We start from the raw sequence: 26,109 nt of genomic DNA, 5'->3' as shown, positions 1-26,109 counted from the left end.
GCTCACATCTGAACTTCGTCCTCTCCTGTAAACCCAGACCATGCTTAACAGTGAGCTGAAAGGCTTCAATTCCAACTTTAAATTGGTCGCAGTATTAACAATAAAAATGACCAGTCTGTGCACCTCTCCACACCCAATTCTATCCTTTGACTGCTGCACCCACCAGATTCCACTGTAAATGCTGCTTTCCTCCCATTTCCTGTAAAAAACAAAACAAAACGAAACAAAAAAACTTAAAAAGTATACCCCCAAAACAAGCAAAAGATTTGCTATTCTTTAAATCCATGTTCCTGATCCCCTCCTCCACCGTGGAGAAGCAGAAGCTAAAGGACACGCCTGTTTATTCGGCAGGTGGACTGTGCACCTTTGCTGAGTCCTCTCAACCCCTCGCTCTGCCCACCCACCAGAGCTCCCCAGAAATGCAGGCTGTTGGCCTTGCCTGAGCAGCCCCTCCCCGCAGCAGAGTCTCCAAGGCCCTGAAACTGCTCCCCTCCCTCTCCTAAGACAGCACTGATTTGTAGGTCTTCTAGCCTCTGAAGGTTGGAAAGCGGAGCGGCAAGGTTCAGGTTCGTCTTTGCAAACAGCCGTTTCCTCACTGAGTTGCTCATGTAGGTGTGTCACAGATGAAGTTGAGCTGCTTTATTTTGGGGTTAATTGCTGGAAGCCAAAAGATCCCCCTATCCTCGCCTTCCCTGGGCGCCCAAGCCCTGTCTTCCTCTTCATAGGAAGGGCAGCCTCATGGCCAGCGCTGTGGTCCTAAGCCCCAGCCCCACCACTGTTTGCTCTTCCCAGGGACGCAGGAAAACCAACCCATAGCACTCTGGGAGACCGAGGAGGGAGGATTGCTCGAGATCAGGAGTTCGAGATCAGCCTGAGCAAGAGCGAGACCCCAAATAGAAAGAAATTAGCTGGACAACTAAAAATATATAGAAAAAATTAGCTGGGCATGGTGGCGCATGCCTGTAGTCCCAGCTACTCGGGAGGCTGAGGCAGGAGGATCGCTTGAGCCCAGGAGTTTGAGGTTGCTGTGAGCTAGGCTAACGCCAAGGCACTCTAGCCCCGGGTAACACAGCCACACTCTTTCTCCAAAAAAAAGAAAGAAAAGAAAGAAAAAGAAAACCAACCCGACTCTTCTCGCAGCGGTCTGCTCTCTGCCCACACGAGGGCGCTCGCTCCGCGCCCCAATTGTTGGCCATTGGCGGCGGCGGTGGGCGCCGGCGGAGAAGGGCGGGGCGAGGCGGCGGAGGGCGGGGCGAGGCGGCGGAGGGCGGGGCGAGGCGGCGGAGGGCGGGGCGAGGCGGCGGAGGGCGAGGCCGAGGACAGGGTATTTTTCCAGAGCGAGCTGAATCTTCCTGGTCCTGAGGCAAGGCTTGGACAGAGCTGTGCAGAGGGGGAGCTAGGCCCCTGGGTCGCTTCGTGCTGCCAAGAGTGCGACTTCTACTCCCTCCAGAGAAGAGGAGTCAAGCAGAGAAGGAAGGGCTCCAACAAGGTGCAGCTCCTAGCTGTTTACCAATCCCCAACCAATGGAGACAGAAGACAACTTAATTCCACAAAGCTGGGCCCCCCGGGGGAAGTGGTAAGAGGGGAGGAAGGATGTGGTCTCCATCTGAGGCCGAGATCTTCTCCCCCAGGACCTAGAGAGGAATTTGCCCAGCTTGGACTAGCCCTAGAGGGGAGGAATTTTGTGGCAAATGCCCCATCACCCTTATCCCTTTCCCCCACCCCTCCTGCCTGAAAACACTAATGCAAACAATGGACAATAATGCAGACGATTAATCATCTCTGTGGGGGCTGAGGGCCAGGCTTGGGCATAACTGGGTGATTCATTCTGCTGAAACTTCAGGGACAGGCTGGGTCAATATTGACTGAAAGACTTGAAGCTGTGTTTGGCCCAGCCCCGGGGACCCTCAGCCTTCCCCAAGGTTCATGTGTTTCTTCAGCTGCCCCCTCCTCAGGCCACCACCCCCCACCCCCAAAAAGGACCCTGTCCCTGAACGCAGGGGCAGCCTCCTAAAGTGTGTCTCCCTGACCTCCAGCTGGGACGTGGGCAGCCACAGTGAGCTCAGTCATACACTCGTCATTGGTCTGAGAAAACTCCCCAGACCAGGTCTCGGGCATCTCAGGTGGGTCCTCTCTGCCCACTCCACGGTGGTGAGAAAGTGGACTGGCCCCACCCCAAGGCCCCTCTCACCACACCCGGAGCAAAACACATCTCCCGGGGGCCTGCCAGGACTATCTCTGCCCCACCTCTAGGGACTCCAAACCCATCACAGCCTGGCCCAGGCACCGTTCCCATCTCCAAGAACCTTCTCTACTGGAGACCACTCAAGCCTTTCCTTAAGGTGGCTTTGCCAAGGGGGCATCTTTTCTAATTCACGTAAAGGCAGCTTATGAGCTGGCAGTGGCCTTGTCAAGGCGGGTCCGCTGGCCTGGTGAGTCAATGAGTCATTCTCAGAGGTTGACTGTGAGCGAATCTGATGGCTGGTGCAGCACTAAGCCAAGGAATCAGAAATCATTCAGAAGCCAGGACACAAGGGTAGATTTGACCAAAAAAAAAATATTTATTGTGCAATTACCCACCCCTGGATTTGACTCAGACAGGCCCATAGAGGGTGTCTCCATCTTCCCAATTTATTTTCAGCCCTTGAGGGCTTCATTGTAGATTAAAGCCAAGGCCCCCAGGAAGGTGACATACTCCTGAAAGTTCACCTCCTGGTCTTTGTTCCGGTCCAGGTCGTCCATCAGCCTTGCAATTTCAGCATCCTGCAGCTTCTAGTGTTAGAAGGGGAAAGCCAGACTCAGTGGTGTTGAGAACCCTGGGTTCTCTCCCTTCCCGTCCCAGGCAGCCTTCTCTCTTACAAGTGGCTCTGTGCTCACTTGTCATCAAGGATCTGTGTCCACCTTGGCATTACTTCTCAGCTCCTGTCCCTCACTCAGGGGGAGTGACTGCCAGGCTGAGAACATCCCCACCCCAGGAGGAAGTGGCTCTACCAGCTTAGCATGGCGTGGACCAGGGCCTCAGATTGTGGAGGTGGGAGTCAGAGGCCCTGGCGCCCGCCCTGTCCTGTTCCTGCTTCTAAAGGACGAGAGGTGGGAAGAGGGGGCCTGGAAAGGAGGCCACTCACCGAGCCAATGGTGAGCTCCTTCTGGATCAGCTCCTTCAGCTCCTTCTTGCTCAGCGTGCTCTTGTCACCCTCCCTGCCGGAGTACTTGTGGAAGATGGCCACCAGGAGGCCGATCGCCTGATCCAGGGGGCATGCCATGGCTGAGGGTGGGGCTCGGAGCTGGATGCAGAGGAGCTGCTCAGTGCCATGGGCAGCAAGGACTCCTCACTCACCCACACACCCAGGAGCCCTGTCACCTCCACCCCCGCTCCTTTTGACTTCCCTGCCCAGACCATACAGTCTCAGGCCACACACAGTGGCATCAGTAGACAGCCCAGGGTTTGAGGGGAGGGAGCGAGCCGGCGGCGGCCAAGACAGAAGAGGTAGTTTAAGGATTCTAAGAAGCAAATAGGGGCAGCAGCTTTGGGCACAGCTGGGAACTGTCCTCCCGGGGTTCCAGGAGAGGTTAGGGAGTGTGACTGGGCAAGGCAGGAGGATAGAGGCTGCACACACAGCCTTAAGCACAACCTCGCTGGGCCACACACTGTGGCAATGACGCGCCCAGGGCACACCCTCTAGCACCCCAAAAGAGCACACTCGGGGAGCCGCCCCGTCAGGATTCCTTAGCCCGGGGCCTGCCTGGCACAGCCGGGCCGCTCCAGACTCTCCCTCCAGCCCGAGAGCTCCTCGGACGGCCCGGTCTGGATGCAGGCGCCGACCCCCGCCCACGGAACCCACCACTGCTGGGCCGGGGCAGGGGGTGGCTGGACTCCCAGCCCGAGGGCCGTCCTGGCGAGAACTTACCAAAAAGGAGGCAATGAAGGGCGAAGGGAGCAGTCAAGGGATGGGCTGTGTCGCAGTCCGGCGGCTTTATAGCAGCCGCGGCCGGAGGCGGGAGCCCACCCCTCCCTCCCGGGCCGCGCCCCGCCCCGCGCGCCCGCGCCCCGCCCCGCGCCCGCTTGCACAGCACACACACCCGGTGTCCCCTCCAACTTTCCGTGTCTCCTGCCCCGGGGCTGCTCTGAGTTAGCACGGGATGGGGCAGCCTGGTGCAGCCCACTGCAAGCCCGGCGACGTCGAATTTCCCCTAATCTCCATAGATCAGGTTGCTCCTTGTGACACGTGACACGGCGCGAAGGTTTGGAAGAGGAAGAGGATGGCAGCCGGCAGTCACTCCTGCTTCCTCCTCTGCCATCTGCCTGCCAGAGCATGAATGTGTCCCTGAAATGCAGCGTCCATGTGGGGGAGGGGCGAAAACCTCACAGGAGGTTGGTGCCCTGCAGGGGGTGTTCAGGGCCAACCCCAGGTGAGGAAGGGGGAGCTGCCAGTGGTCTACAAGTTACGATTTAAAGGCCACCTGGAGCGCCCATCCCCCACCAACAAGTTTCTGCCGACACCCCCACTCCCTTGTGGTCTGCCCTGCCCGAAATTCCACCTTTAGAGCACCTTGCCCATTAATGCGTCCACACGGAGCCAGGCCCTGTAGGCATCACTAGTTAGTTACCCTTGAGTGAAAAGTCCTTCGGATCCTCCCCTGGGAAAAGATTTTGCTAGAGGGAAGTGGGGAGAGAAGAAAGTATTGGCCCCAGAGATGATGAGGGGGTGCAGCAGAGGGGAAGTGGAGGAGAGGGAAAGGGGCTGAGGGGGTCAGAGTCCCCCTTCTTACTGGGGCTGCCAGGATGGCCCCCTATGAGCCAGGACCCGGTGCCCATCACTGCCCTCAGGAGCCACCCCCAATCCTTCCCAGGGTCCTCACTCTCAAAGCACTTTCCCTCTTAGCTTTCTCTGCATCTTTGCAGAGTTCCTGGGAGGCGAGCAGAAGCCAGGCCCAACTTCCCATTTTCCAGGAGGGCAAAACTAAGCCAGCACAGCTCAGTGACCATCCATGCTGAAGGACAGGAAGTGGGATAGGAGCCTGGGACACTAACACCCAGAGGCTGTCTCAGCCCACTCACGGAGAAGCCCCCACCCCAGCCAGGGTGGACAAGACATCTTCAAAACCAGGCCCCCAACACCAGGAATGGAAAATCTTTATTTCCTTGGCTGGAAGGGTCCATGTGGGAGGGATAGGCAGGTGGGGCCAAAGAGGGTCTGGAGAGGCGCTGCACAGGTCAGGGGCAAGGGGCTGATGATGAGGACAGCGGGGAGCCCCAGTCACTTGTTGTCCTCCAGGAAGAAGTCGTTGTAGGCCATGCACAGCGTGGTCAGGAACACTGAGTACTCCTTGAAGTCGATCTCTTGGTCGCTGTTTTTGTCCAGGCTCTTCATCAGGTCGTCGATGCTGCTCTCCTTCATCTTCTGGTGGGGCCCAAGGAGAGACAGCTCAGGAACCCCTCCCAGCCCTGCCCCAGCATTGCAGGGTCTCACACACACACACACACACACACACACACACACACACACACACACACAGCCTCGGGGTGATCCCCAGCTGAGTCAGGACACTATGAGTGTCTCCACCCCCAGAGCCTGCCCCCAGCCCACACCCAGCAAAAGGCTTGGCCCCAGGTGTGGGCTCAATGACCTGACTCCTGAATCTAAATAAATTACAACAGGAACACTAGCCTAGCCCCCCTTCTCCTCAACACCCTGCCCGCCCAGAGAAATAAGAGCCTAGATTTCATACCACCACCTAATTAAAGCAGCTTGGTGGTTATGTGGACTGAGCATTATCTGAGTCTCCGACTTACTGGGTCCCCATCATAGGGGCCAGTTGAGAATGAACTCTAGCCCAAGCCAGGGCAGGGTGAAGCAGGTGTGGGTGTCTCGTGGACAGACAGCACGTCTCTCCGTGAGAACAGTGCATTGGCGCTGAGAAGCCACTGCGTCCCTCCCCCTCTAGGAGAGCTGTGTTGAGAGAAGGGCCTGGCACCCAGTGGTGCTCTCTGTCTGGTCCTCTGCCCTCCCAACCTGCCCCACCCCCAGGAGGATGGAGACAGGGTCCTTGGGGTGGAACAGGAAGAAAATGCAGACAGGCTGATCCTGCCCTCCCCTCTTCATTGCCCTCAGCTCCGAGTTTTCACAGGAGACAGGTTGTCGGGACACACGGAGATGGAAACTGCCTCCCTGTGACGTGATCCTAGTCCCCAGTCTGCGCTCCTGTTATAGCCAGGCCCTCTCCTGGGCCTCTGTCCCCCTGTAATTAACCCCTTCTGGACCTGCGGCCCCTCCCTCTGCCCTCGTTAACTCCAGGATGCAGACAGCCTGGCAGGAAGGCCAGAGGGCAGGCCTGGGGACACACACACCTGCTTCATTCCCCTGCCCATGCGGGCACACTCTCAGGACCTTCTCTCTGGGGAGGCCTACCGGGGTTCAGGATGTGATAGGCCCCCCAGGATGAACTTTAAAGGATTCACAGCCCTGGGCTGGAATTCTCCCAGCTTCTCACTAGCTGGTGTCCTTGGACAAGTTATTTTATGTATCTGGACCTCAGTTTTTTTAACTGTAAAGATACACATATTATAGTATCCACCTCATGGGCCTTCCCCTGTGTCAGTCACCTCCCTCCCACCATCTCCACCTAGGCGAATCAGTTGTTGCCTTGCTACCCTGTGTTCACAAATTAACCTCTTAGTTCAGGTGTCAACACCTGCTGGGAGCCCTGGCCATGCCGGGTGCACAGGGGAGAACCAGGCAGGGTCCCCACCCTTGAGTTGTGCACAGCTCGGCCTGGACACCCTGGGTGCCTTCACCATCCCCTGCTGCCGGAGCCTGCCCCCACCAAAGGCTCCTTGATCTCTCCCTCTAAGCCCTCACACGCCACAGTCCACCCTCCAGACTCAGCCCTTCCTCTTTCCCAGGGAGACCCTAACTCGTCCCCCAGCAGAGAGGGCGAGAGTTCGATTGGCCCAAAATGTCCACTCTCTTCCTTCGGTCTCAGTCCATACCCTTTGGCCTTCCTGTCCTGGCTTGGGCTAGAGTACCCTGAGGGCAAGTCTGTCCCCCACAAGGAGCATTCAGACTCTGGGGTGGAGGGTGAGGGAGCAGTCACCTACCTCCCCAAGACACAACTCGTTCTTGATCAGTTCCTTAAGTTCCTTCCTACTCAGGGTCAGTTTGCTACCCTCTCTCCCCGAATACTTGTGGAAAGTAGTGACCATAGTGGTCAGCGCCTTCTCGAGAAGAGTCTCCATCACGGTGTGCAGGTCTGGAGGCAGACAAGAGGAAGAGCGCTCTCCTCAGGAAGCCAGACCTTCCGCCACCACCCCCACCACCACTAGCCCACTCCCAAGGCCCCTCCCTCAAAGGACCGAAGACTGGAACTCATGCGGAGACCACCAACCACAGGACCCACGTGGATCAGGCTGGGGGATGATGAGACCGGAGGCAACTCTGGAGCAGCCAGTGCCGTGAGAGGAGACTGCAGAGTCTTCTGCTTAGGAGACGTTGATAAGGGGCCTGGGGCAGAGCAGTGACAAGATGACCTCCCCAAAAGAACTGGTGGCAGGTGGTGGAGCAGATGAAGGGTCAGGATTTTCTTTTTGCCCCATCCAGCTTGGGCACTAGTTTTGCAGAGGCAGTTCCCACCTTAGTCGCCTTCCTCTGCCCCAGTGCCTGAATCACCTGATATCAAGAAGTGTCCCATTATTAAAGTGGGGGACAGGGCAAAGAGAGAGTCCAGGGGTCAGAGGGGGCTGGGCTGGAACTGGAAGGTAAGGTGTCAGCAGGAAGCAGCAGAGGGGTGATCAGGCTTGCCCAGCTGGTCTCCAGCCTCCGGCCCAGAGAACACACGCAGAGACTGGCCAGGAGGCAGGAGGGGAGCAAGGCCTACTGAAAACCCAGGATCATGCTGAAGCCTGGGTCCAGGGCTTGGGCCACTCCCACCCAAGGGAAGAGGCAGGCTCGGTGACTCAGACATGAAAACCACTTCCCCCGTAGAGAAAGAGGAAACACCCATGGAACTTGAGGGTTGCAGATAAATTCTGCAGAGGGTCCTCCCCTCCAGCCCAGAGCCCACCCTACGATTCTTGAACTGGACGTGTCATTCACCTCCCACTACCCAAAAACCTCAGCTTCTCCCACCTCAGGGAAACTCAGCCAGGGCCACAAGGGCCTCTGGGTGTCTGCAGGGGCATCCTGGCGGTTCTGATCCCCACCTCCACCCCAGGGCCACTTCTCAGGAAGCTCTGACAGCCACAATTCCCAATACTCTGTCCTCTCCTCTCTGAGTACTTGCCCACTTGTGGGGCCAGGCCTTCCTCGGGGGAGGTCACCACCACTTGTCACCCTCATCACCCAGTGTGGCCCACCAGATAGATGAACAGGGGGATCAGAAGGAGGGACTCACCAGGGTGGAAGCAAGCTCAGAACCCAGGCAGCAGACGCAGCCTCCCTCCCGCTGCTCTCTGCCTTTATTCCCTCACTCCCAGTCCCCAGGAAACCCAGGGAGAGGGAGGGCCAATGAGAAAGGGTCAGGGACTCCAGACGCCCGGGTCAGGGACTCCAGACGCCCAGGTCAGAGCCTCCTGGGATGGAGCTAGGGAGAAAACCCCTCTCCCTACCTCACCTTCCTTGTTTACAGATGGGGCAGGGGACACAGTGAGCTCACCATGGCACACGTCTTCAGTCCCAAAAGCCCCATCTTGCAACCAGAAATCAGAACTCACAGTCTGAAATCTGGCAGAACAATAGGCAGAAGAGGGGAAGGCAGGCTGTCCTGGAGAGAAAATCTAAGAGGTGTGGACCCAACACAGGGCATCTCCCCATGTCCAGGGCACCCGCCACATTGGGACTCCCTCACCCACCTTGCCACCCACTGCAAGAGAAGGGAAGACACACCCAGAGATGGGGATCTGTGGGGGAAGATATTCCCTGCCTAGGGCATGATCAAGGTCATCAGCTAGTATGGAACTGAAGGCTTTGAAAGTGCTTTTGAATGAATGCTTTCTTGTAAGCCCCACGGCCTTCAGGGGAAGGACTTGTGGGAGACTCTTGGCAGGCAGGACTGAGTCAGGATTGGGGAGGGGCCACAGGGGAGAGGACTCAGGAGAGGGGAGCCAGGGGAGGACTATGGCCCAGTGGTGGGGTAGAGGGTGAGGACTGGGGAGGCGCCCAGGTTCAGGTGCGGTCACGGGTAGCGTAGGGGTCAGGAGAGTTGCCCATATCCCAGGACACACTCGGACGTTGTTCTACCACCACCCAGTCCAATGTGAGAAGAGAACTGAGTCAGGGGCTTAGTGCCTACCACTGTGCAGTCCCACCCAGCCTGCCCAGGTCCCCCTGCTGCCCTGTTCGCCTCCACCCCCCAGCTGGGGAGGCCAGAGAGGCAGCTGGCACTGGTTGCTAAGCAGCAGGAGTTTCCAAAGTGGAGAGTGATGCCCAGGGGAGGCCCAGGACAGGCCCTGCCAGGGAAGGTGGGCAGAGTGATTGGGGCAGGGAGGTGAACTTGTTCCTGAATCAGAATTCGACCAGAGTCTCCATAGTCAGACTCTGAGGGAACATGTGTGTTCCCTACCCCACTCCTCCCCTGAGAGAAAGCACAGTGCCATGAGAGGAAAGGGGAAGCGTGAGAGGTCAGGGGGGCCAAACCCTCAGCCTCTGGCCCTGCCCTCTCCACACCTCTTCCTCAAAGGTCCTGTGTCACCAGGCATGGCCTTGGAGTCTAATGTCAACCCACCCACTGCACCCCGGAGCCACTTGCCTCTAACCTACCCTAAGGGCAAGCAATGTCAAGCCTCATGTTTTCTGGGGGAATCTCGATTTCCTTCCTCAGGTCATATGTCTGGAATTTTGTCTCCAAAATTATGATCACCCCCGCCCGGTCTCCCTTGCTTCCACCCCAGCCACTGGCCCCCACTCATCCCTTCTGAGGTCGCTGGTCCTTCTCTGAGAAAGTGTGATTGCTAACTGAGGACAGTCTCATCCCAGGGACTTTGGTGACAGAGCCAGTGGGTTACAGCATGACTGTATCCTCACGCTGCTACTAACAGCCCAGTGTCCCTCCGTGTCGCCCTCCCTGGTCTGAACATGGACAGGAAAGGATTAATTCTTCTCCAAGCCAGTGATCCGGAAGGGGGCGGCAGGACAGGGCTGGGACTATAAATGTCAGGACTGAGCGCCAGCCTTCCTCCCCGTCCCTCGCTGTCTCAGCCCTGTTCTCTTCCCTCCAACATGCTCCCAGGACACCCAAACTCCATTCCAGACGCCAGCCAGGAGCAGATGTGACCTCCAATCCCATCCCAGCCTCAGTTCAAGATCCTGCCAGAGGCAAGTTGGAGTGAGGTGGGCAGGATGAGTGGGCTGGCTGAGATCCCACAGCTGAGGCCTTCCAAGCCTCTGGGGGTCACTTTCCCTGCCTTCGGCACTACTCAGAGTCAACTCTATCTCGTGAGTGTGTGCGTGCCCACACACACATGCACACACACACACAGTCACCCCACATTCCTCCCCACCCTTCACCAGTCCGCTTTCCACAAAACTGCAGCTCCAGGCCCAGCACGCCCCACCACCACCCACGACATAGCCCTCAGCCCACAACCCACAACCCCAGAGTGCCTCAGACCACCAGCCTCATAGCTTCTAAGAGACTTTATTGAACTTGCTCAGCATCGTGCACGTGCCTGAGGCACTGTGCCCACTGCCAGCAGGGAAGACCCCAGCTGGCAGACGCCCCAACCGCATCTGAGGAGCTTTCATTTCTTCCGGGGCTGCTTATCTGGGCAATCTTCGAAGAATTCGTTGCACATCATGGCGATGCAGGACAGGAAGACACAGTACTCCTGGAAGTCCACTTCGTTGTCCCTGTTGCTGTCCAAGTTGCTCATCAGCTTCTGGAACGCAGCTTCGTCTGTCCTTTTCTGGAGGGAGAAAAGGATACAGATAGAAAACAGAAGCCCAGAGGGTAGAGCCAAGACTAGACCAGGTGTCTACCTCCAGACCAGAGCTCGAGAAGGCTTATAGCCACTGCTTTGGGAGGCCAAGCTTTGGAACTCCAACCCTCAGGGCTGAGCAAGGGCGGAGAAGGGTGCTCCTTGGATGACGAAGTCTGAATACCTGGTGCACCTAAAAAATGATGGGACCACATCTTCACCCAAGGTCGTTCTAATAATCCAATTAGATAATAGTCATGAAAGCAATATGGAAACTTGAACGTTCGACATGAATGTAAGCCTTTGCTGTCTGGGAAGAAAGTCTATAGATGTGTGAATGTCTCCATAACTGTGTCTTCACATCCACAAGCCAAATAGAAATTCAAACATCATCCATTGTTGGAGTGATAGCAAGAGTCAGACCATCCTGGTCCAGGTCAGGGTTTTGTACATGACCTTGGGAAGTTACTTAGCACCCTGAGCTTAGTTTTTCATTCAGTTAAGTTGTGCAAAGCACCTGGCAGAGTGTCTGGCCTGCAAACTACCCGCCCATTCCCAGCGCTTTTGCTGCTGGGGGCCAGTAAGCGAGTGGTGGTGTTCACTGTGTTTCTACCCCAGGCAGCCAGAGCAAGCGCTCTGCCCCCATTCCCCACCCCAGTGACAGATGCCAGCTGCAGCTAATGCTCTGCGAAGACTGCTGCCTCCCGGGGCCTTGCCCTCCTCTCTGGGAAATGCCCCACGTGGAGCACACTCCAGGCAGCACCGCTCACCCCCAAGAAGCTGGGCAGCTCCCGGGTTAGCAGCTCCTTTAGCTCTGACTTGTTGAGCTTGTACTTGTCACCCTCTTTGCCCGAGTACTTGTGGAAGGTCGACACCATCACATCCAGGGACTTCTCCAGGGGAGATGCCATGGCAGCAGTCCGGATCTGGGGGCAGAAGGCACAGAGACACCCTTATCTACACCACCCCTGAGCAGCATGTTCGGAATGCCCCACTACACTCCCACTCCTCAAGGAGTATTTGGCGAGACTCTGCTCCCAGCCTCGGGGGAGCCCAGAGACGTGGGGCTCAGCTCCTGTGCACGGCGGGAGACGCGTGTTTCCCTCTGGCAGCAAACATCTGCAGGGCCTGCTGCACAGGCTCTGGAGATTCCGGAGCAAGCTTCCAGGGCCTCGCTCAGGCCTCGCCTCCACAGCGTTTTTCCACTGCTCAGTCCCTCCACTCCCACGGCCCAGCCACGGCTGCCCCGCCCAGCCCATTCTTCTCCATCCCAGCACTGGGAGCAGCTGCTGGAGGCCTGCCCAGGGGCCTGCAGCGGAAAAAAACAGCTGCCTGGTGCCTGGGGTAGGGCGGGGCAGGGTGAGGTGGCAGAGGCAGGGGTGCAAGGGGAAGGTGGGGACTCCAAGCTCTCTTGGGCTCGGCTGCTGGGTGCAGGGCAGAGGCTCACGGGGCACTACCAGACAAAAGCCTACAGTCGCCTGCTACCTTCGCTTTGCTTCCTGCACTTGAGTGTGCACACACAGGCTTGTACAAGCCAGCAAACCCAACCAGTGTGCATGCCCACGGGGCACATACACACCAACACACACTACAGCAACGCCTCGGGCAAGCCTGAGCATCTCAGAAGCACTGGGAGAGCTCGAATTCAGCCACTTCCTCACTCTTTTGTTTTTCTCTCTCTCACATGCACACATGTGCACACACACACACACACACAGACCCCACCCCAGAGCCTCCACATCAGACTCTCACATCTGGATCCATTTAGCACATCTGGCCCCCACCAGCCTCCCCTTCTCCTGCCCCAGCCTCGGCCGCCGACACCCCTTGTGTGCCAGTCGGGCCAACACAACTCACCAGGCCAAGAGAGAGGGAGCACCGAGGAGAGAAGTTGAAGAGAGGAAGAGTGGGGCAAGCACAGCGCTCTGACCTATTTATACCCCAGCCAGGCCCTGCCCCTGGAAGAGGATGGGGGAGAGCACACACTGCCCTCCTGCTGTGGGCTGATGTTAGAAGTGCCACAGTCCCCTCTACCAGCCCAGCCTGGTGACCGGGCTTTCTGTCCCCCCAACCCCCCGCAGGCCGGATGGGCAGTGGGTGAGCCCCAGTGGGCACCTCCCAGTGTGCACAGCTCAGCCTGAGTTTTAGGGAGCTGGAGGAAGCGGCAGCCTGTGCCTGGGGTGTGGGGGACAGGGAGGAAGTAGTCCCACCAGGCAGCTGGGAAAGGAGATGTAGTCGGGTGGGTGACGGGTGGGAAACTGCCCTGGAAATGTGGCCGCCCGGGAACAGGGGAAGGGAGCCTCAGTGCTCCCCAAAGAGCAAGGCCGGGTGGGGGCTGGGCAGTCAGGGGGAGACAGACTAGCACCCGGAGTGGGCAAGTGGGCGTGAGGAGTGGGGGCTCAGGGACGGGTGGAAGGTGCAGAGAGGGCGCTAGGCTGGGGGGTAGGTAGAGGGGAAAGGCGGAAATGGGAAGTCAGGAGCAGGGTTAACCTCTCAGTGTGGGTGTGAACTCGGGATTGAGTGAGGCTGGAACTAGGGGGTTAAGGCCCTCAGGGGGCTGCAGTTTCAGGGACGGGGTCTGCCTCATGGTATCCCCTTCCCCTCTACACAGGGCACCCCTCCCTGGCTGGGAGCAAACACCTCAGACACCCTAATCCTATTAGTGCTGCTCTCTGGGCTCCCACAGCCCGGGGCAGGGAACAAACACCCACCCACCCCCACGGCCCCACCCTCTTCTGAGAACATCAGGTCACGAGGACTGAGTTTCAGCCCCCCGGGAACCTCAGGCGGCCCTCCCACCCTCCTTGACAGCCCAGTGGGGTCAGCAAGAGAGAGAGGCCCTCCAGCCTCCTCTGGGTGGGAGGATGGGTGTCCCTGTGCTGGCCCCACCCCCTCCCGCTGGACCCTTGAGACCACTGTGTTTCTGCAGGGCCCGAAACTGCCCTCGGGGCCAGTGGGGAGCTCCCTGCTCCTGCCCTCAGCCTCCTTCCTCCAGTGGAAAAGGCCAGAGAGGAGCAAAGATCTCAGCAGGACTCTGTCCCAAGCCCTGGCGTGTCCTCTGTCCTCTGAGAAGAACCAAACCAAGCCAAGCTGACACCAGTTTTTTATTAGGCGTTAAATAAGCCCTTTCCCATCGTGGTCTCATTGTGCACGCTGCGCTGAGCCTCAATGGCCCCAAAGCAGATTCCACCTCCTCCCCTCCACAGCAGAGAGGCAGCAGGGAGGCCGCCGCGGGGGTGCAGGGCAGGGCGCAGAGGGTGTGCTGGGGCTGTTCTAGCCCTTGCTAGCTGGGCGTCCTGGGGAAGATCCCGCACATCTCTGGGCCTCGTGGGTCAAATGGGTTAACAGATCGGGGAGAACCCGGGCCAGTCCCCACTGAAAGGGGTACAGGAGAGAGGGCAGGAAGAGCTTGGGAGACGTGCCCAGGACCACCTCGGGGGCAGAGACTACTGGGAGCAGGGGGGCCGTGGGGGACAGTCCTTGAAGTACTCGTGGCAGTAGACACACAGGCAGGCAAGTGAGCGCACGTACTCCACGAAGTCCACCTCCTGGTCCTTGTTGGTGTCCAGAACACTCATGAATTTATTGTAGTCACACTCCCGAAACTCGGTCTGTGCAAGGGCAGGGTGGGGAGGGGTGGAAGGGCAGGTTGAAGAGGGCAGAACAGCCTCACCCACCGCCACCCCCCTCCTAGGTGGACCCACCCCACCCAGCCCACACCCTTCTGGGGGCCTACCTGTCTGATAATGCACCCATTTCAATCCCCCTCCCAAATCCCCCTTCTCAGATCATTTATTGAGCACCTATTATTTGCTACTGAGTGACTAGTATGTGTTAGGCATTCTTCATGGTGCTCTCACTCAATCCTCCTAACAACCCTGTTAGGCAGCAGGTGTGATGATTGGCATCCATTTTACAGATGAGGAAACTGAGGTTCCTACTGTTCCCTTCCTTCCACCCACTCCCCATAGTCTAGCCTCCACCCCTCTTGCTGTCCTATGCTCATGCGGGTCTGTCTTTGCAGAGTCAAGCAGTGCCTCCCACGGGGAGGCAGGCACCCCGGTGCTCACCGGAGTCCAGGTGGGCAGCTCCTTCTGCAGCAGCTCTTTGAGCTCCGCCTGGCAGAGCGTGTGATTGTCATCAGAGCGGTGCGCATATTTCTGGAAGATGCTCACGATGGAAGCTATTGCCTGCTCCAGGTCGTTGGCCATCCTCACTGCCACAGAACAAGGGTTTGACTCACAGCGAAGGCCCAGGCCAGCCCCCCACTCACCTGTGCCCTCAGTGTTCCCCAGGGACTGTTCCCAGACCTGACTTGATCTCCACTGGGCTTCAGGCCCCACAGGCCTCCCTCCTCTGAGCAGCCCTCCCTGACTACACCAGTCCCTCCTAATTGGTCTCCTGACTGTGCCCGTCATTTTCCTCAATAGAGGTCTCATTTCCCCAACGTCACTATAAACTCCTCAGGGAGAGAACATCCCCACCACCACCCGCTCCGCCCAAAGTGGGGCTCCCTGAGGACTCCCTGACTCTCTCCCACCTCTTCTTATCCCCAACACCCGAAAACAACTCAGTCCCAGTCTGCACCACCCCATGAGATGCAGCCCCCAGCCTAGAAGCCTCCTCCCCTGTAGGAACTTGTACAGGGAGACCCTTGCCCGGCACTCCCTTGCCCCCAGGCCCTTGGAGAAGCTAGGCGTTTGCAGAGAGGGTCGGGTCTGAGAGGTACCCCCACCTCTTCCCCACCGCTCCCCTCACCCTTCCACTTGCCCCCAACTCAGGGAACCTGCAAGGACCTCAAGGAAAAACTTGTGGGATCCTCTGTTTCTCACTAGCTGTGCTACCCTGAGTGAGCCATGTACCCTCTCTGGGCCTCAGGTCCTTATCTATGAAGTGGGGCTAATCCAACCTCCCAGGCCTGGTCAGGGACCTGAACCAGATGGTCTCTTGAGAGTCAACCAGCTCAGTTATTTACCAACCTGTGACTGCCCCAGCCTGAGGTCATCCTCCTGACCCCTGCAGGTTTTGAGATAGAAGGCTCTGTATAGGGCACCCTGTTCTGTTAGAGGGGAAGCCCCTCCTGGGATTGTTCACCTGCCCCCAATTCCACTGTCCCTTCCACCACCCTTCTGGGATGATGCTTCCAGCCTGGGAAAACCCACAGGCAGCCAGGAAGGCAAGCGTCATTTCCACGTGAGCCCAGTGACTCACTCCTGGTTCCCGCAGGGCTTGGGAGTCCTGCAACACAGGGCAACCCGGGCCAAGACTCTCTCCCCAAAGATTCCCTGCTGCTGGAACCTCTGCTGGGAGCCAACGGCTGGCGTGGTTGTGGCCGCAGGGAAATGGGGAATGGGAGCTGGGGTGCCAGGCACCGCCTGGGGTCTAATTGTCTGTGACAGCCAGGATTGGAGCAAGGTGTCCAGGTTCCCAGGAGAGGAAAGGGCCATTGTCCCAGGGAATGAGGAACCTCAGAGGTGTGCAGTATGCCCTTCTGGGCTCCTGCCAGCCTGCCTGGTGCCACCACTGTTGCTGTCTCAGAAGCACCGTGCCCGGAGACTGCCGGGAATCCTCTCTTCCCTGCGCAGCCCTGGCCAGTCTCAATAGACCCCAGAAACAAAGCAAGGAGACAAGGAGGAGGATGAGGGAGCTAACCAGGGCTAACACCAGAAATTCCAGCCCATTGCTTCCCCCCCAGGGCCAGACCTTGGCTCCGCACACCCCCAGCCCAAACTTCCCAACAGCCCCTCGCTGTGCAAGGGAACCCCTGAATCCACCATTCTGACTTCCCTACCCTGTCAGTCCCTGCCAGGGTCATCTCTCTGCCCCCATGCCAGACCCTGGGTCAGGAGACAGGCTGGCTGTTGGGATCCCCTGAGCTGCCCTGACACCCAGCCTAGGGCAGGACTCAAGCAGCTGGCACTCACCGCTGGTGTTGGCGTCTCAGCTGTGGGGGCCTAGAGACAGGGCATGCCTATTTGTAGCGTCCTGAGGAAGGAAGGGAGCAATTAGGGGGCCAAGTAGGTCAAATCCCCTGCCTCCTTTCCTCCATGGCCCCTGCTTCGGGCCCCATCCACCCACCTATCACACACACATCAAAGGCCCAGCCTGGGACTCAAACACCACACCCCATTCATTCCCCACCGCACATCCCCAGAGTTGGGGACTGGGGACAGCCTCCTGCCCATGTCCTTCCTGCGTGGTGGGAGGAGACAGGCTGGGCTAACCCATCACATCCATCCCCCTATCTCTTCACTCTAAAGAGGTACACAGGATGCAAAGTGGGGACGCATTTAGCCTTGCTTAGGATGTACCCCAGAAAATCCCTATGCTGAGGGGAGCTTGGAGAATAAATATCTAGCTAAGCCCCCATTTACAGATGAGAAGACCGAAGCTGATGTAACACCCTCCCTTCCTGGCCTGCAGATCACTTTGGGGCTTAATCACTTTGGCTATGAACTGCTTGCTTACCTGGGGGAAGTTACTGTGGGAAGTCTTTTTTGAGACAGAGTCTTGCTCTATTGCCCTGCGTAGAGTGCAGTGGTGTCATCGTAACTCACTGCAACCTCAAACTCCTCTTGCCTCAGCCTCCCAAGTAGCTCCAAGTAGCTGGGACTACAGTCTCACGCCATGAAGCCCAGCTAATTTCTCTATTTTTAGTAGAGATGGGGTCTTGCTCTCGCTCAGGCTGGTCTCGAACTCCTGAGCTCAAGCGATCCTCCCGCCTCGGCCTCCCAAAGTGCTAGGATTATAGGCGTGAGCCACCGCGCCGGCCTTGTGGGAAGACTTTGAGGCACAGGAGGAAGGTGTGCTCCTCCCAGGGGTGCTTCCAGCAGTCGGGGCTTGCGTTTTCTTGCCCCTCCACCCCATGCGACGTGAATGAATTTGGGCTACAGATTCACGAGAGAGTTGGCCTGTGGCTGGAGTTCCTCAGCTGCTGTTTTCCTTCACCCCTCTGGCTCTGTTCAGCATCCTCTGGGGGCTGGGGCGGGGTGTCCTCTGGCTTTTAGCTTAAGTGTGTAGCCTTTTGGGGGTCCCAGCATCATGGGAGGGTCTCCCACTTGTGTCCCCTCCTTGGGTAAGCCCTGGGCTCCAGCTTCTGTCCTCCCTCCTCCCCAGACTATCAAAGCCAAAGCTCAGGTTCGCCTTGGCTTGTCAGTGTCCTCAGGACACGAGGCCCCCCCGACCCCACGCACTGCTCACTCCCGGATTCTGCCCTCACTTAAGATTTTGACCTGCTTGTTCCTGACTGCCTTATCAGCTCTTCCATGCTTTGAAAAAGATTGGTTTAATTCTATCTAGAATATTTATTGTTTTTAGCCGGAGTAGGTACAGACCACCATATTGCCAGAAATGAACATTCCTTCGTATTTCTCCTCTATTCTCTCCGTCAGCCCTGAGCCCGACAGACCCCCTCCCCATTTCACAGGAGAACCCCAGACCCAGAAGACAGTGTGGGAAGAGGAGGTTGGCTCCCGGGTCAGTGAAGAAGAGTGCCCACGGAGACAGCCAGAGTGCCAATGACACCTCGGCCCCCAGCACCCAAACCCTGCCTGTGCCATCATCCCCCGGAAGACGCAGCCCCTGTGGGGGAGAGGAGTGAGCCGTGGAGCGGGAAGGGAAGGAAGGGCTGTGATTAGCCCTGCTTTATAGGCAAGGAATGATGGGGAGCCAGGGGCAGGGAACATCGGTCCCACAGAGAAGTCACCAGCAATTAATTCAGCTCTGGGTCAAGCGCTTATTCCCACCCATGATTTCCCAGCCCTGCCACCCGCCACCTCCCGTAAGCAGGTCACCCTCCTCTGTGGGCTTCGTTTTCCTCCTCTGTCATGGTGGAGGATGTAACAGCGACTACCTCACAGGGATGTGCGGGGCTTAGATGAGTCAATACATACAAAGCTCATAAAATAAACAGTGCCCAGCACGTCGCAAGGGCTTGAAAAAATGCTAACCAAGAGGCAGGTAACTTAAGGTTACCCAATCGTATGTACCCAAGGTCACGTAACTACTGATGGCAGACAGAGGAGCCATTCATTGTTCACATAAATATTAGAGGCACCTGTACCAGGCATGGGGGGTATAGCCACAAACAACACAGATAAAGTCTCTGCCCGGCGGAGATGACAGTCCAGCGGGGAAGACAGACAGTAACAAATAAATGTTCAGAGACTGATGACATAAATGCTGTGAAGATAAATAAAGCAGAGCGGAGACAAAGATGATGCTGGTGGGAGTGGGGTACTTTACACGTGTGGTCAGGGAAGAGCCCAGCAGCCTGGCCCCCAGCTGTGTCCCCGCCTGCCGTCTCTGACGTTCCTCAGATGGCGCACCTCCCTGGGCTCCGGCACCTCGGTCCACTGGGAGAGACCCAGACTGAGACTGCAGAGAGGGCCGGGGAGGCGACGCCTGAGGGGCAGCGGGGGAGACGAGGGGTCTAGTACGGGCACTTGGGGGCTGGAGGACTGGTGTGAAAAGAACCTCGAAGCTCCACCACTCTCTTGCCCCACTCTCTTACCTCTCTTGCCCCTGGACCTCGAGCATGTTACGTCCTCTACTTTGTCAGGGCCTTCATTTCCTTGCCTCCACGTGGGTTTGGAAGATTCCTACCCTCAGAATCCAACGTGGCAGTGCTTTGTATCACTTGCTGTTGCTGTGGACAGCGCCGGGGCAGAGGTCTCTGGGTCTGACTCAGCAAACACGCTCTGAATGGAGGCCACAGGGAGGGGGAAGGGGACAGAGAGGACCAGCCGCCCCTCACCAGGTCATTTGGTCCGGCCTCCACACAGAGGGCAGGCAGAGCCGTAACTTCTCTTCCCTTGTTTTCCCCAACTCTTCTTGGAGCGATTGGCATCAAGTTCTTCCCCCACACCTGCCCTGAATCCCCTTTTCTGCAGGGGTTCCAAATGCACACCACATGGACCACCCCTCCGAGGCCCGGAACGGAAGGATCCTCCTCCCTTCTCACCCTCCACGGTTCACACACTCAATTTCCCACCCTTGGGCTGAGCCCAGTAGCCTTGGCCTCTCGCCTGCAGAGCTCCCCCGCTGCAAATGTGGAGCTGACCACTGGGAAATGCACCCACTTGGAGGGCAGGAAGCTTTCTCCCCGCAGGAGCTGGATACGGGTGCATGAAGGGTGAGAGCAGGTGCTATCTGATCTGGCGGGACTTCTTACAGCACTGACTGTCTCTCCCCCCACTCCCTCTCCCTCCTCTGTTTCCCTCTATCACCACCATCGCCTTAGCAAGGCCCCTGGGAACCACATCACCTTTCTGAAGGTCAGTGTCTGGTTCTGCACCTCAGGGAGAAACACGATGAAGTGTCCTAAGCATGTGGACATTCCGTGTGCTTGTGCCAAAAGGGCCTGGGCCCCAGGACATCGTGATCGCAACTCCAACCCTATAGCTCCATGGGGCCAATGAACCTTGTGAAAACAATTGACCTCCTTTCTCATCATCTGAGCCAAATATGGGGGAGGTGTGGGAAGGGGCATTTGACTGCTGGGGCTGGGGCTGAGCCAGGGAGGCCTTTGCTACAGAACTGGGGCAGGGGAATGGGAAGGGGATCTGAAGTGGGACAAGGAGAGCCTGTGCAGCTTAGACCTACTATTTCTTTTGACTGCCAAGTCAATGACTGATCGTGCCCATTTCACAGATGAAAACAGCGAGTCAGTGAGTCAGTGACTTAAAGACAGAAACATAGGGGTCCTATTTTAGTCACTCCCTTGTCTCAGAGCCCACCTTTGCCTTCAGTCTTCCTTGTCTTGGAGGGAAATAGGCTGCCAGAGGGAGACAAAAAAAAACAAAGGCCAAAGTGGCAGTGGGACAGGACAGGAGGTGAGGTATGTGTCCCTGAGGCTCTCCTCCAGCAGTAATTCCGGAGGAAGTGGGAGAAAACCTGGCCAACAGACCTTTCTAGACCCTCCTCTCTGCCTCAGCACAGAAATTTGGGAGGAAAGCGTGGGATGAGAGAAGATTGTTAGGACTGGCTAGGAAAATCTGGTGTTTGCTAGTTTGTCAAATACCCAGAAAGAAAGGAAATCAGCCCCCTTCGGAACCCACCCAGTTGGGGGCAGCTCCAGAGGCAGCCAGCTGAGGCCAGTCCACCAGCCAAACAGTCCCAGAACCTGGAATTGAACCCCACAAAGAAGCCGGGACCCAGTGTGAGCCTAAGGCCCAAAAGAAAACAGTCTGCACTAATCAGACCACCAGCGGGTGGGCCTGGGTCCCCGTTGATTCAGGATGGGGAGACCAGGAGTGTCTGGACTCTGCTCGGCCGGGTCCCCTTCACCTTACACAAAGCCCAAGTCTTTGGGGATGGCTGTGGGAAGGGGAGGAAGGCCCAGACTGCCACCCCAGTGTCCCACAGGGATGAGGACTTTTCTCACAGACATGGGTCAAGTCCTAATGCAACTACCAGCCTTCATTTTCTCATCTGTGAAGTGTAGGAACTAATAGCACATCCCTCATCCAATTGCTGCAAAGATTAAGCGAGATGATGCTCGCATAGGCCTAGCAGAGGGCCTGGCCTAAGGGAGTGCTCCGTGAATGCTGCTTCCTCTCAGTTTCCTCATCTGTAAAAAGGGCCTAATGATAGCTCCTGTCCGGGTTACCATGAGGCCGAAATGACAGTGTGCACGAAAGGAGCTTTGGGAACTGCTAGAGAAATGTTAATTACCATCATCATGACTCCCTGACCTATATTTACTGGCTCCCTTTCCTACAGGGTATTAGGAAGATGGGCTTCTCTCTTTTTATTGCTATGAAAAGAGAGCATTTATCCTGTGGGCCTGCCCAGCCTTGCCCGACCAGCCCTGACATACAGTCAAGGCAGGACAGAAAGCGAGAGCAAGCAGCTGTCCCTGCACCTTCTCACTCAGCCCCTTTCTACCTCTGGGGAACTCTGAGCTATGCTGTAAGTTGGTCCCAAGCATCAGAGTTTCCCAGGATGCAAGAAAAGTAAGAAAACAATTCAGGAAAATACTGCCTATTACTTGTTCACCGTCCATCCCCTCTTTCTTTATTATCAAAAACTTTTTTTTTCTTTCAAGGTATCAACATACCCAGTTAAAAACACTTAATTACGGCTAGGAGTAGCCATATTACATAGTTAAGGTCAAAAAGATGTAGATTGAAGTCTCTGGGAAGGGCACTTCTACCATAATAAAAAGGCAAAGACTCCTGGGGAAAAGGCTTTTTGCATCTCACCCTCACTCTGTCTCCTAACCTGGAACATGAACAGTGAGACCTGGAGGTATGGCAGCTATACTGTGATCATGAAGCGACATGCATGAGGATAAAAGTGTATGTGATGTACATTAAAGAGCAAAAGAATGAAAAGACACCGGGTCTCCGATGGCACCTCGGGAACCCTGAACCAGTCCTGAACTGCCTACTGCAGATTTCTTGTGTGAGACAATTAAAGCCATTATCATTAGTCGGGTTTTCTGTAACTTAAAGCTGAATAAACTCCTAACTAGTAGAGAATTTGTTATCTTAAAATGGACCTCAAGTAAAAAAAAATCTAAAATGTGGAATTGGCTAAGTAGAAGAAGGAGGGTAGTGAGAGGTAAGGACCCAGTATGTCAGGCTGGAAAGTCGGGACCCTCATTGTGAGATGACAAGATATTTAGTCGGACCTTCCCCGATATATCTTGGGATGTAGACCAAAAGGAAGCACAGGTGTAGTGATAGAGGAAGTGGTGGAAAGGCTTCAAAAGCTAGCACGAGCTGGCTCCTTGCATCTTTCATCACAGACCTACGAGAGTTGGATGCTGCTATTACAAAAAACCAAAACAGGTGTCATTGGCTTTGGGACCAGGCAATGGATGAAAGCTGGAAGGGCTTCAACAAAGTTGTTGGTAATGATCTGAAGGACAGAAGGAACTGCTAATGGAGGCTGGAGAAAAGGAGACCCTATTAGGTGGTAGTGGGATGTCCGGCAACACTGTTGTCTGTGGTTACATGGAAAATAGAAAGGGTACGTAATGCAAATAGAAAGGCACCTAATGAGAATAGAAAGGGTACCTAACGAATTTATGGATCTGACAAGGAGATTTTTAGGCAGAAAAGTGAAAGTGCCAATTGGCTTCTTCTGGCGGCCTATGATAAAATATGAGAAGAGAAAGCTGAACTAAAGAAGGAACTGTTCAGTTTTTTAGCAGAATTTAGAGGAAATAGAGAGGACCCAGCACAATCCTTCCAGCCAGCAAAAGGCTCTCAAAGTAATAAATGGCCTCAGGGCAAAGATCAAATCCAGGTCCCTGCCAGTAAAAAGGGTCTCAGGGTAAAGATGAAGTCAAAGGTAAGACCCTTTAATGAGACCTCAAAAAAATTTAAAGGCAAACTTCGTAGATCTTCTCAGATTAATAATTTTAGAAGTATGCCTCTTAGACCCTTTCAGACAAAAAGGCTTTTAAGAATCCCAAGGGCATTTACTCACAGCACTCTGGCTCTCTGTCTAAAGTGGAGAGGGATCGATCTCGAAGAGATTTGTAGGTATGGCTTTTGTCTAATTAAGTGAATTATGAATTGATGCACAGGAAGCCCACATTTTTAAAGGAATTATATCATCTTGGACTGAAAGGCACAGAGAGAGCTCAAAACAAAAAACAAGGTTTTGAGCTCTTAGACATCTTTTGGGTCTTTAACTTCCTATGGGCAAGAAGCAGGCTGAGAAGCCTACTTAGCTACAAACACAGACATTTTTTGTGGAAAAGAAAGAGTTAACTCAGAAATTGAAGCCAAGAGTCTATAGGGTGGAGGCAAGAGCCAAGAAGAGCCCTGTGTAGAGAGCAGAACTGAACCCTGATCAAGAATCTGATTACATGTACATACTGCAATTTCAGAATTGTTATCAATCAGTGTCCATTTTGTGCCTCCAATCACCACCACCCCCTTTTGAATAGGAGCATTTGTTGCAGTCATCTGTCTTTGTCTCGCCTTTGAACACTTATGTTCTTCACAGGCCTTAGGCCAAGAGGAACCATTGCTGTGGAGCTGTACTGGAGGAACTGCCCCTGAGAAACCTCACTCCTATCTGGATCTGATTTGACTCTGGGTCGTGGGAAGGAGGTGAGTGTACTTTACATATGGGAGGGATGTGAATTGTGGTTGCTAGAAGATAGACTATGGTATATAGTGTCCAAAGATGGTCACCATCAATTTTATGCATATTCATATTTAGAAATATCTAATTCCCCTCCCCTAGAATCTGGGCCAGCCTTAATGACTTGTTCGATCAATAGAATGCAGCCGGAATGATGTCCTAGGATTTCTGAAATAAATCTTAAGAAGCCAGGCTGGGTGCGGTGGCTCATGCCTGTAATCCTAGCACTCTGGGAGGCCAAGGCAGGTGGATTGCTCAAGGTCAGGAGTTCGAGACCAGCCTGAGCAACAGCGAGACCCCGTCTCTACTAAAAATAGAAAGAAATTAATTGGACAACTAAAAATATATAATAAAAATTAGCTGGGCATGGTGGCACATGCCTGTAGTCCCAGCTGCTTGGGAGGCTGAGGCAGAAGGATTGCTTGAGCCCAGCAGTCTGAGGTTGCTGTGAGCTAGGCTGACGCCACGGCACTCTAGCCCGGGCAACAGAGCAAGACTCCGTCTCAAAAAAAAAAAATCTTAAGAAGCCTTATGCCATGTTCACTTTGGGATATATCCTCTCAAAACCCAGCTGCCATGCTCTGAGAAACCCAAGCCACACAGAGAGGCCATGGGTAGGCACTCCAGCTGATAGTTTCAGCTGAGCTCCCAGCTAACGACCAGTATGTTGCCAGGCATATTGAGTGAGCTACCTTAGATGCTGAGTGAATCTGAACTTTCAGATGACTCCAGCCCCAACTTCCATCTGCAACTGCATGAGAGGACCCCAAGTGAGAACAAGCAACTAAGCCTAGTCTACCTGCAGAACTATGAGAGAGAATAAATTTCTGTTTTAAGCATGTTGGGATGATTTGTTGTGCAGCAAAAGGTAACCCTCATAGCAAGTCTGAGTCACTGAACAAAACCTGAACCTGCCTACGCCAGACTTCCTGTTGTGTAAGGCATTTGAACATCAATTTATTTAAGCCACCGCTATTCAGGTTTTCTGTAATACATTCCAAACTAATAGAGAATTTGGTAACTAGAAGTAGGATGCATCAAGAAAAAGAACCTAAAATGTAGAATTGGATGAAGATAGGAAAGAATAAAATAGGAGGACCTAACCTTTTCAGTCTGGAAAGCTGGTGACCCTTGTTATGAAACGGCAGATCATCTAGTCAGACTGTCACCTGTGTACCTTAAGATGCAGAATATATGGCAACCTAGGCTACAGTTTTAGGGGAAATGGTAGGGGAAAATATTCCAATTTTGACATGAGCTGGCTCCTAGTAGCTTTTAGCAAAGACCAACAGGAAAGGAATGAACTCAAAATAGAGCCAGCCAATCTGAAAGCAGATGTAAAAAGAAATACAGCTTTTCTAAAAACAGGTATACTGCTTGTCTTGGTCCATTTTGTACTGCTATTAATATAACAGAATACCACAGGCTGGGTAATGTGTAATGAACACAATTTTATTGGCTCACGATTCTGGAGGCTGGGAAGTCCAAGACTGAGGGGCTGCATCTGGTGAGGGCCTTCTTGCTGCATCATCCATGACAGAAGGACAAAGAGGAAGGGGCAGGGTGGGGGCAACTCATCCTTTTATGAGGAACCCAGTCCCACTATAATGGCATTAATCCACTCATGAGGGCAGAGCCCTCATGGCCTAATCACCTCTTCAAAGTCCCACCTCTTAATACTGGCACTTTGGGAATCAAATTTCCAACACATGAACTTTGGTGGACACATTCAAACCATAGCACTGCCTGTGGCCTGTAATCTGACAAGGAGTCCTTAAAATGAAGCTTTGTGGTGGTGACTTATTATTCATGTCCCTTGAGTAGATCCTAGTACAACTCGCTGCTCACGGTAATAAATGTTAAGGTCAGCCCTTCATTCCCGGGTTATACCCTTCCCTCTTTATTGGAATTGAGATTTTCTCTTTTCATGAAATGATAGTGATGGTAGCTGTTATTTTTTAATATCTTTATTTAGGCCGGGCGCAGTGGCTCACGCCTGTAATCCTAGCATTCTGGGAGGCCGAGGCGGGCGGATTGTTTGAGCTCAGGAGTTCGAGACCAGCCTGAGCAAGAGCGAGACCCCGTCTCTACTA

At 55.1% G+C, this 26,109-nt stretch overlaps 4 protein-coding genes across 5 annotated transcripts; all 4 read right to left on the bottom strand.

Annotated features, from left to right (window-relative positions):
* Positions 1-2,537: 2,537 nt before the first annotated feature.
* On the bottom strand, positions 2,538-3,991 carry S100A6 (S100 calcium binding protein A6). 2 transcript variants are annotated; one of them, XM_012658812.1, is made up of 3 exons: positions 3,909-3,991; positions 3,126-3,284; positions 2,538-2,772 (listed from the first exon to the last, which is right to left on the bottom strand). In XM_012658812.1, the coding sequence occupies exons 2-3, from the start codon at positions 3,261-3,263 to the stop codon at positions 2,638-2,640; spliced, it is 273 nt and encodes a 90-aa protein (XP_012514266.1). In that variant the 5' UTR covers positions 3,264-3,284; positions 3,909-3,991; the 3' UTR covers positions 2,538-2,637. The 2 variants fall into 2 exon arrangements, with proteins under 2 accessions (XP_012514266.1, XP_012514267.1); XM_012658813.1 differs by lacking the exon at positions 3,909-3,991 and having other exon boundaries at positions 3,126-3,285.
* Positions 3,992-5,258: 1,267 nt separating this feature from the next.
* Positions 5,259-7,237, bottom strand: S100A5 (S100 calcium binding protein A5). The gene is made up of 2 exons (XM_012658811.1): positions 7,100-7,237; positions 5,259-5,399 (listed from the first exon to the last, which is right to left on the bottom strand). Exons 1-2 carry the CDS (start codon positions 7,235-7,237, stop codon positions 5,259-5,261), a joined length of 279 nt encoding a protein of 92 aa, XP_012514265.1.
* Positions 7,238-10,613: 3,376 nt separating this feature from the next.
* S100A4 (S100 calcium binding protein A4) lies at positions 10,614-12,817 on the bottom strand. The gene is made up of 3 exons (XM_012658810.1): positions 12,770-12,817; positions 11,683-11,838; positions 10,614-10,900 (listed from the first exon to the last, which is right to left on the bottom strand). The coding sequence occupies exons 2-3, from the start codon at positions 11,821-11,823 to the stop codon at positions 10,736-10,738; spliced, it is 306 nt and encodes a 101-aa protein (XP_012514264.1). The 5' UTR covers positions 11,824-11,838; positions 12,770-12,817; the 3' UTR covers positions 10,614-10,735.
* A 1,541-nt stretch (positions 12,818-14,358) lies between these two features.
* On the bottom strand, positions 14,359-15,683 carry S100A3 (S100 calcium binding protein A3). Its single transcript, XM_012658809.1, has 3 exons — positions 15,671-15,683; positions 14,983-15,128; positions 14,359-14,523 (listed from the first exon to the last, which is right to left on the bottom strand). The coding sequence occupies exons 2-3, from the start codon at positions 15,121-15,123 to the stop codon at positions 14,359-14,361; spliced, it is 306 nt and encodes a 101-aa protein (XP_012514263.1). The 5' UTR covers positions 15,124-15,128; positions 15,671-15,683.
* Positions 15,684-26,109: the final 10,426 nt, after the last annotated feature.

Source organism: Propithecus coquereli, unplaced genomic scaffold (assembly GCF_000956105.1).
Source record: "Propithecus coquereli isolate 6110/MARCELLA unplaced genomic scaffold, Pcoq_1.0 Scaffold59, whole genome shotgun sequence".
Classification (NCBI taxonomy): domain Eukaryota; kingdom Metazoa; phylum Chordata; class Mammalia; order Primates; family Indriidae; genus Propithecus; species Propithecus coquereli.
The sequence above is the reverse complement of the archived record's forward strand: the minus strand, read 5'-3'. Positions and strand labels throughout refer to the sequence as shown.

Excerpts from the sequence above, each read along its gene's own strand:
- S100A4 (XM_012658810.1), bottom strand. The coding sequence starts at position 11,823 with ATGGCATCTCCCCTGGAGAAGTCCCTGGATGTGATGGTGTCGACCTTC. Across the intron at positions 10,901-11,682 it reads AGCTGCCCAGCTTCTTGGGG|AAAAGGACAGACGAAGCTGC; the intron begins GTGAGCGGTGCT and ends TTCTCCCTCCAG.
- S100A3 (XM_012658809.1), bottom strand. The coding sequence starts at position 15,123 with ATGGCCAACGACCTGGAGCAGGCAATAGCTTCCATCGTGAGCATCTTC. Across the intron at positions 14,524-14,982 it reads AGCTGCCCACCTGGACTCCG|ACCGAGTTTCGGGAGTGTGA; the intron begins GTGAGCACCGGG and ends GCCCTTGCACAG.
- S100A6 (XM_012658812.1), bottom strand. The coding sequence starts at position 3,263 with ATGGCATGCCCCCTGGATCAGGCGATCGGCCTCCTGGTGGCCATCTTC. Across the intron at positions 2,773-3,125 it reads AGGAGCTCACCATTGGCTCG|AAGCTGCAGGATGCTGAAAT; the intron begins GTGAGTGGCCTC and ends TTCTAACACTAG.
- S100A5 (XM_012658811.1), bottom strand. The coding sequence starts at position 7,237 with ATGGAGACTCTTCTCGAGAAGGCGCTGACCACTATGGTCACTACTTTC. Across the intron at positions 5,400-7,099 it reads ACGAGTTGTGTCTTGGGGAG|ATGAAGGAGAGCAGCATCGA; the intron begins GTAGGTGACTGC and ends CCCCACCAGAAG.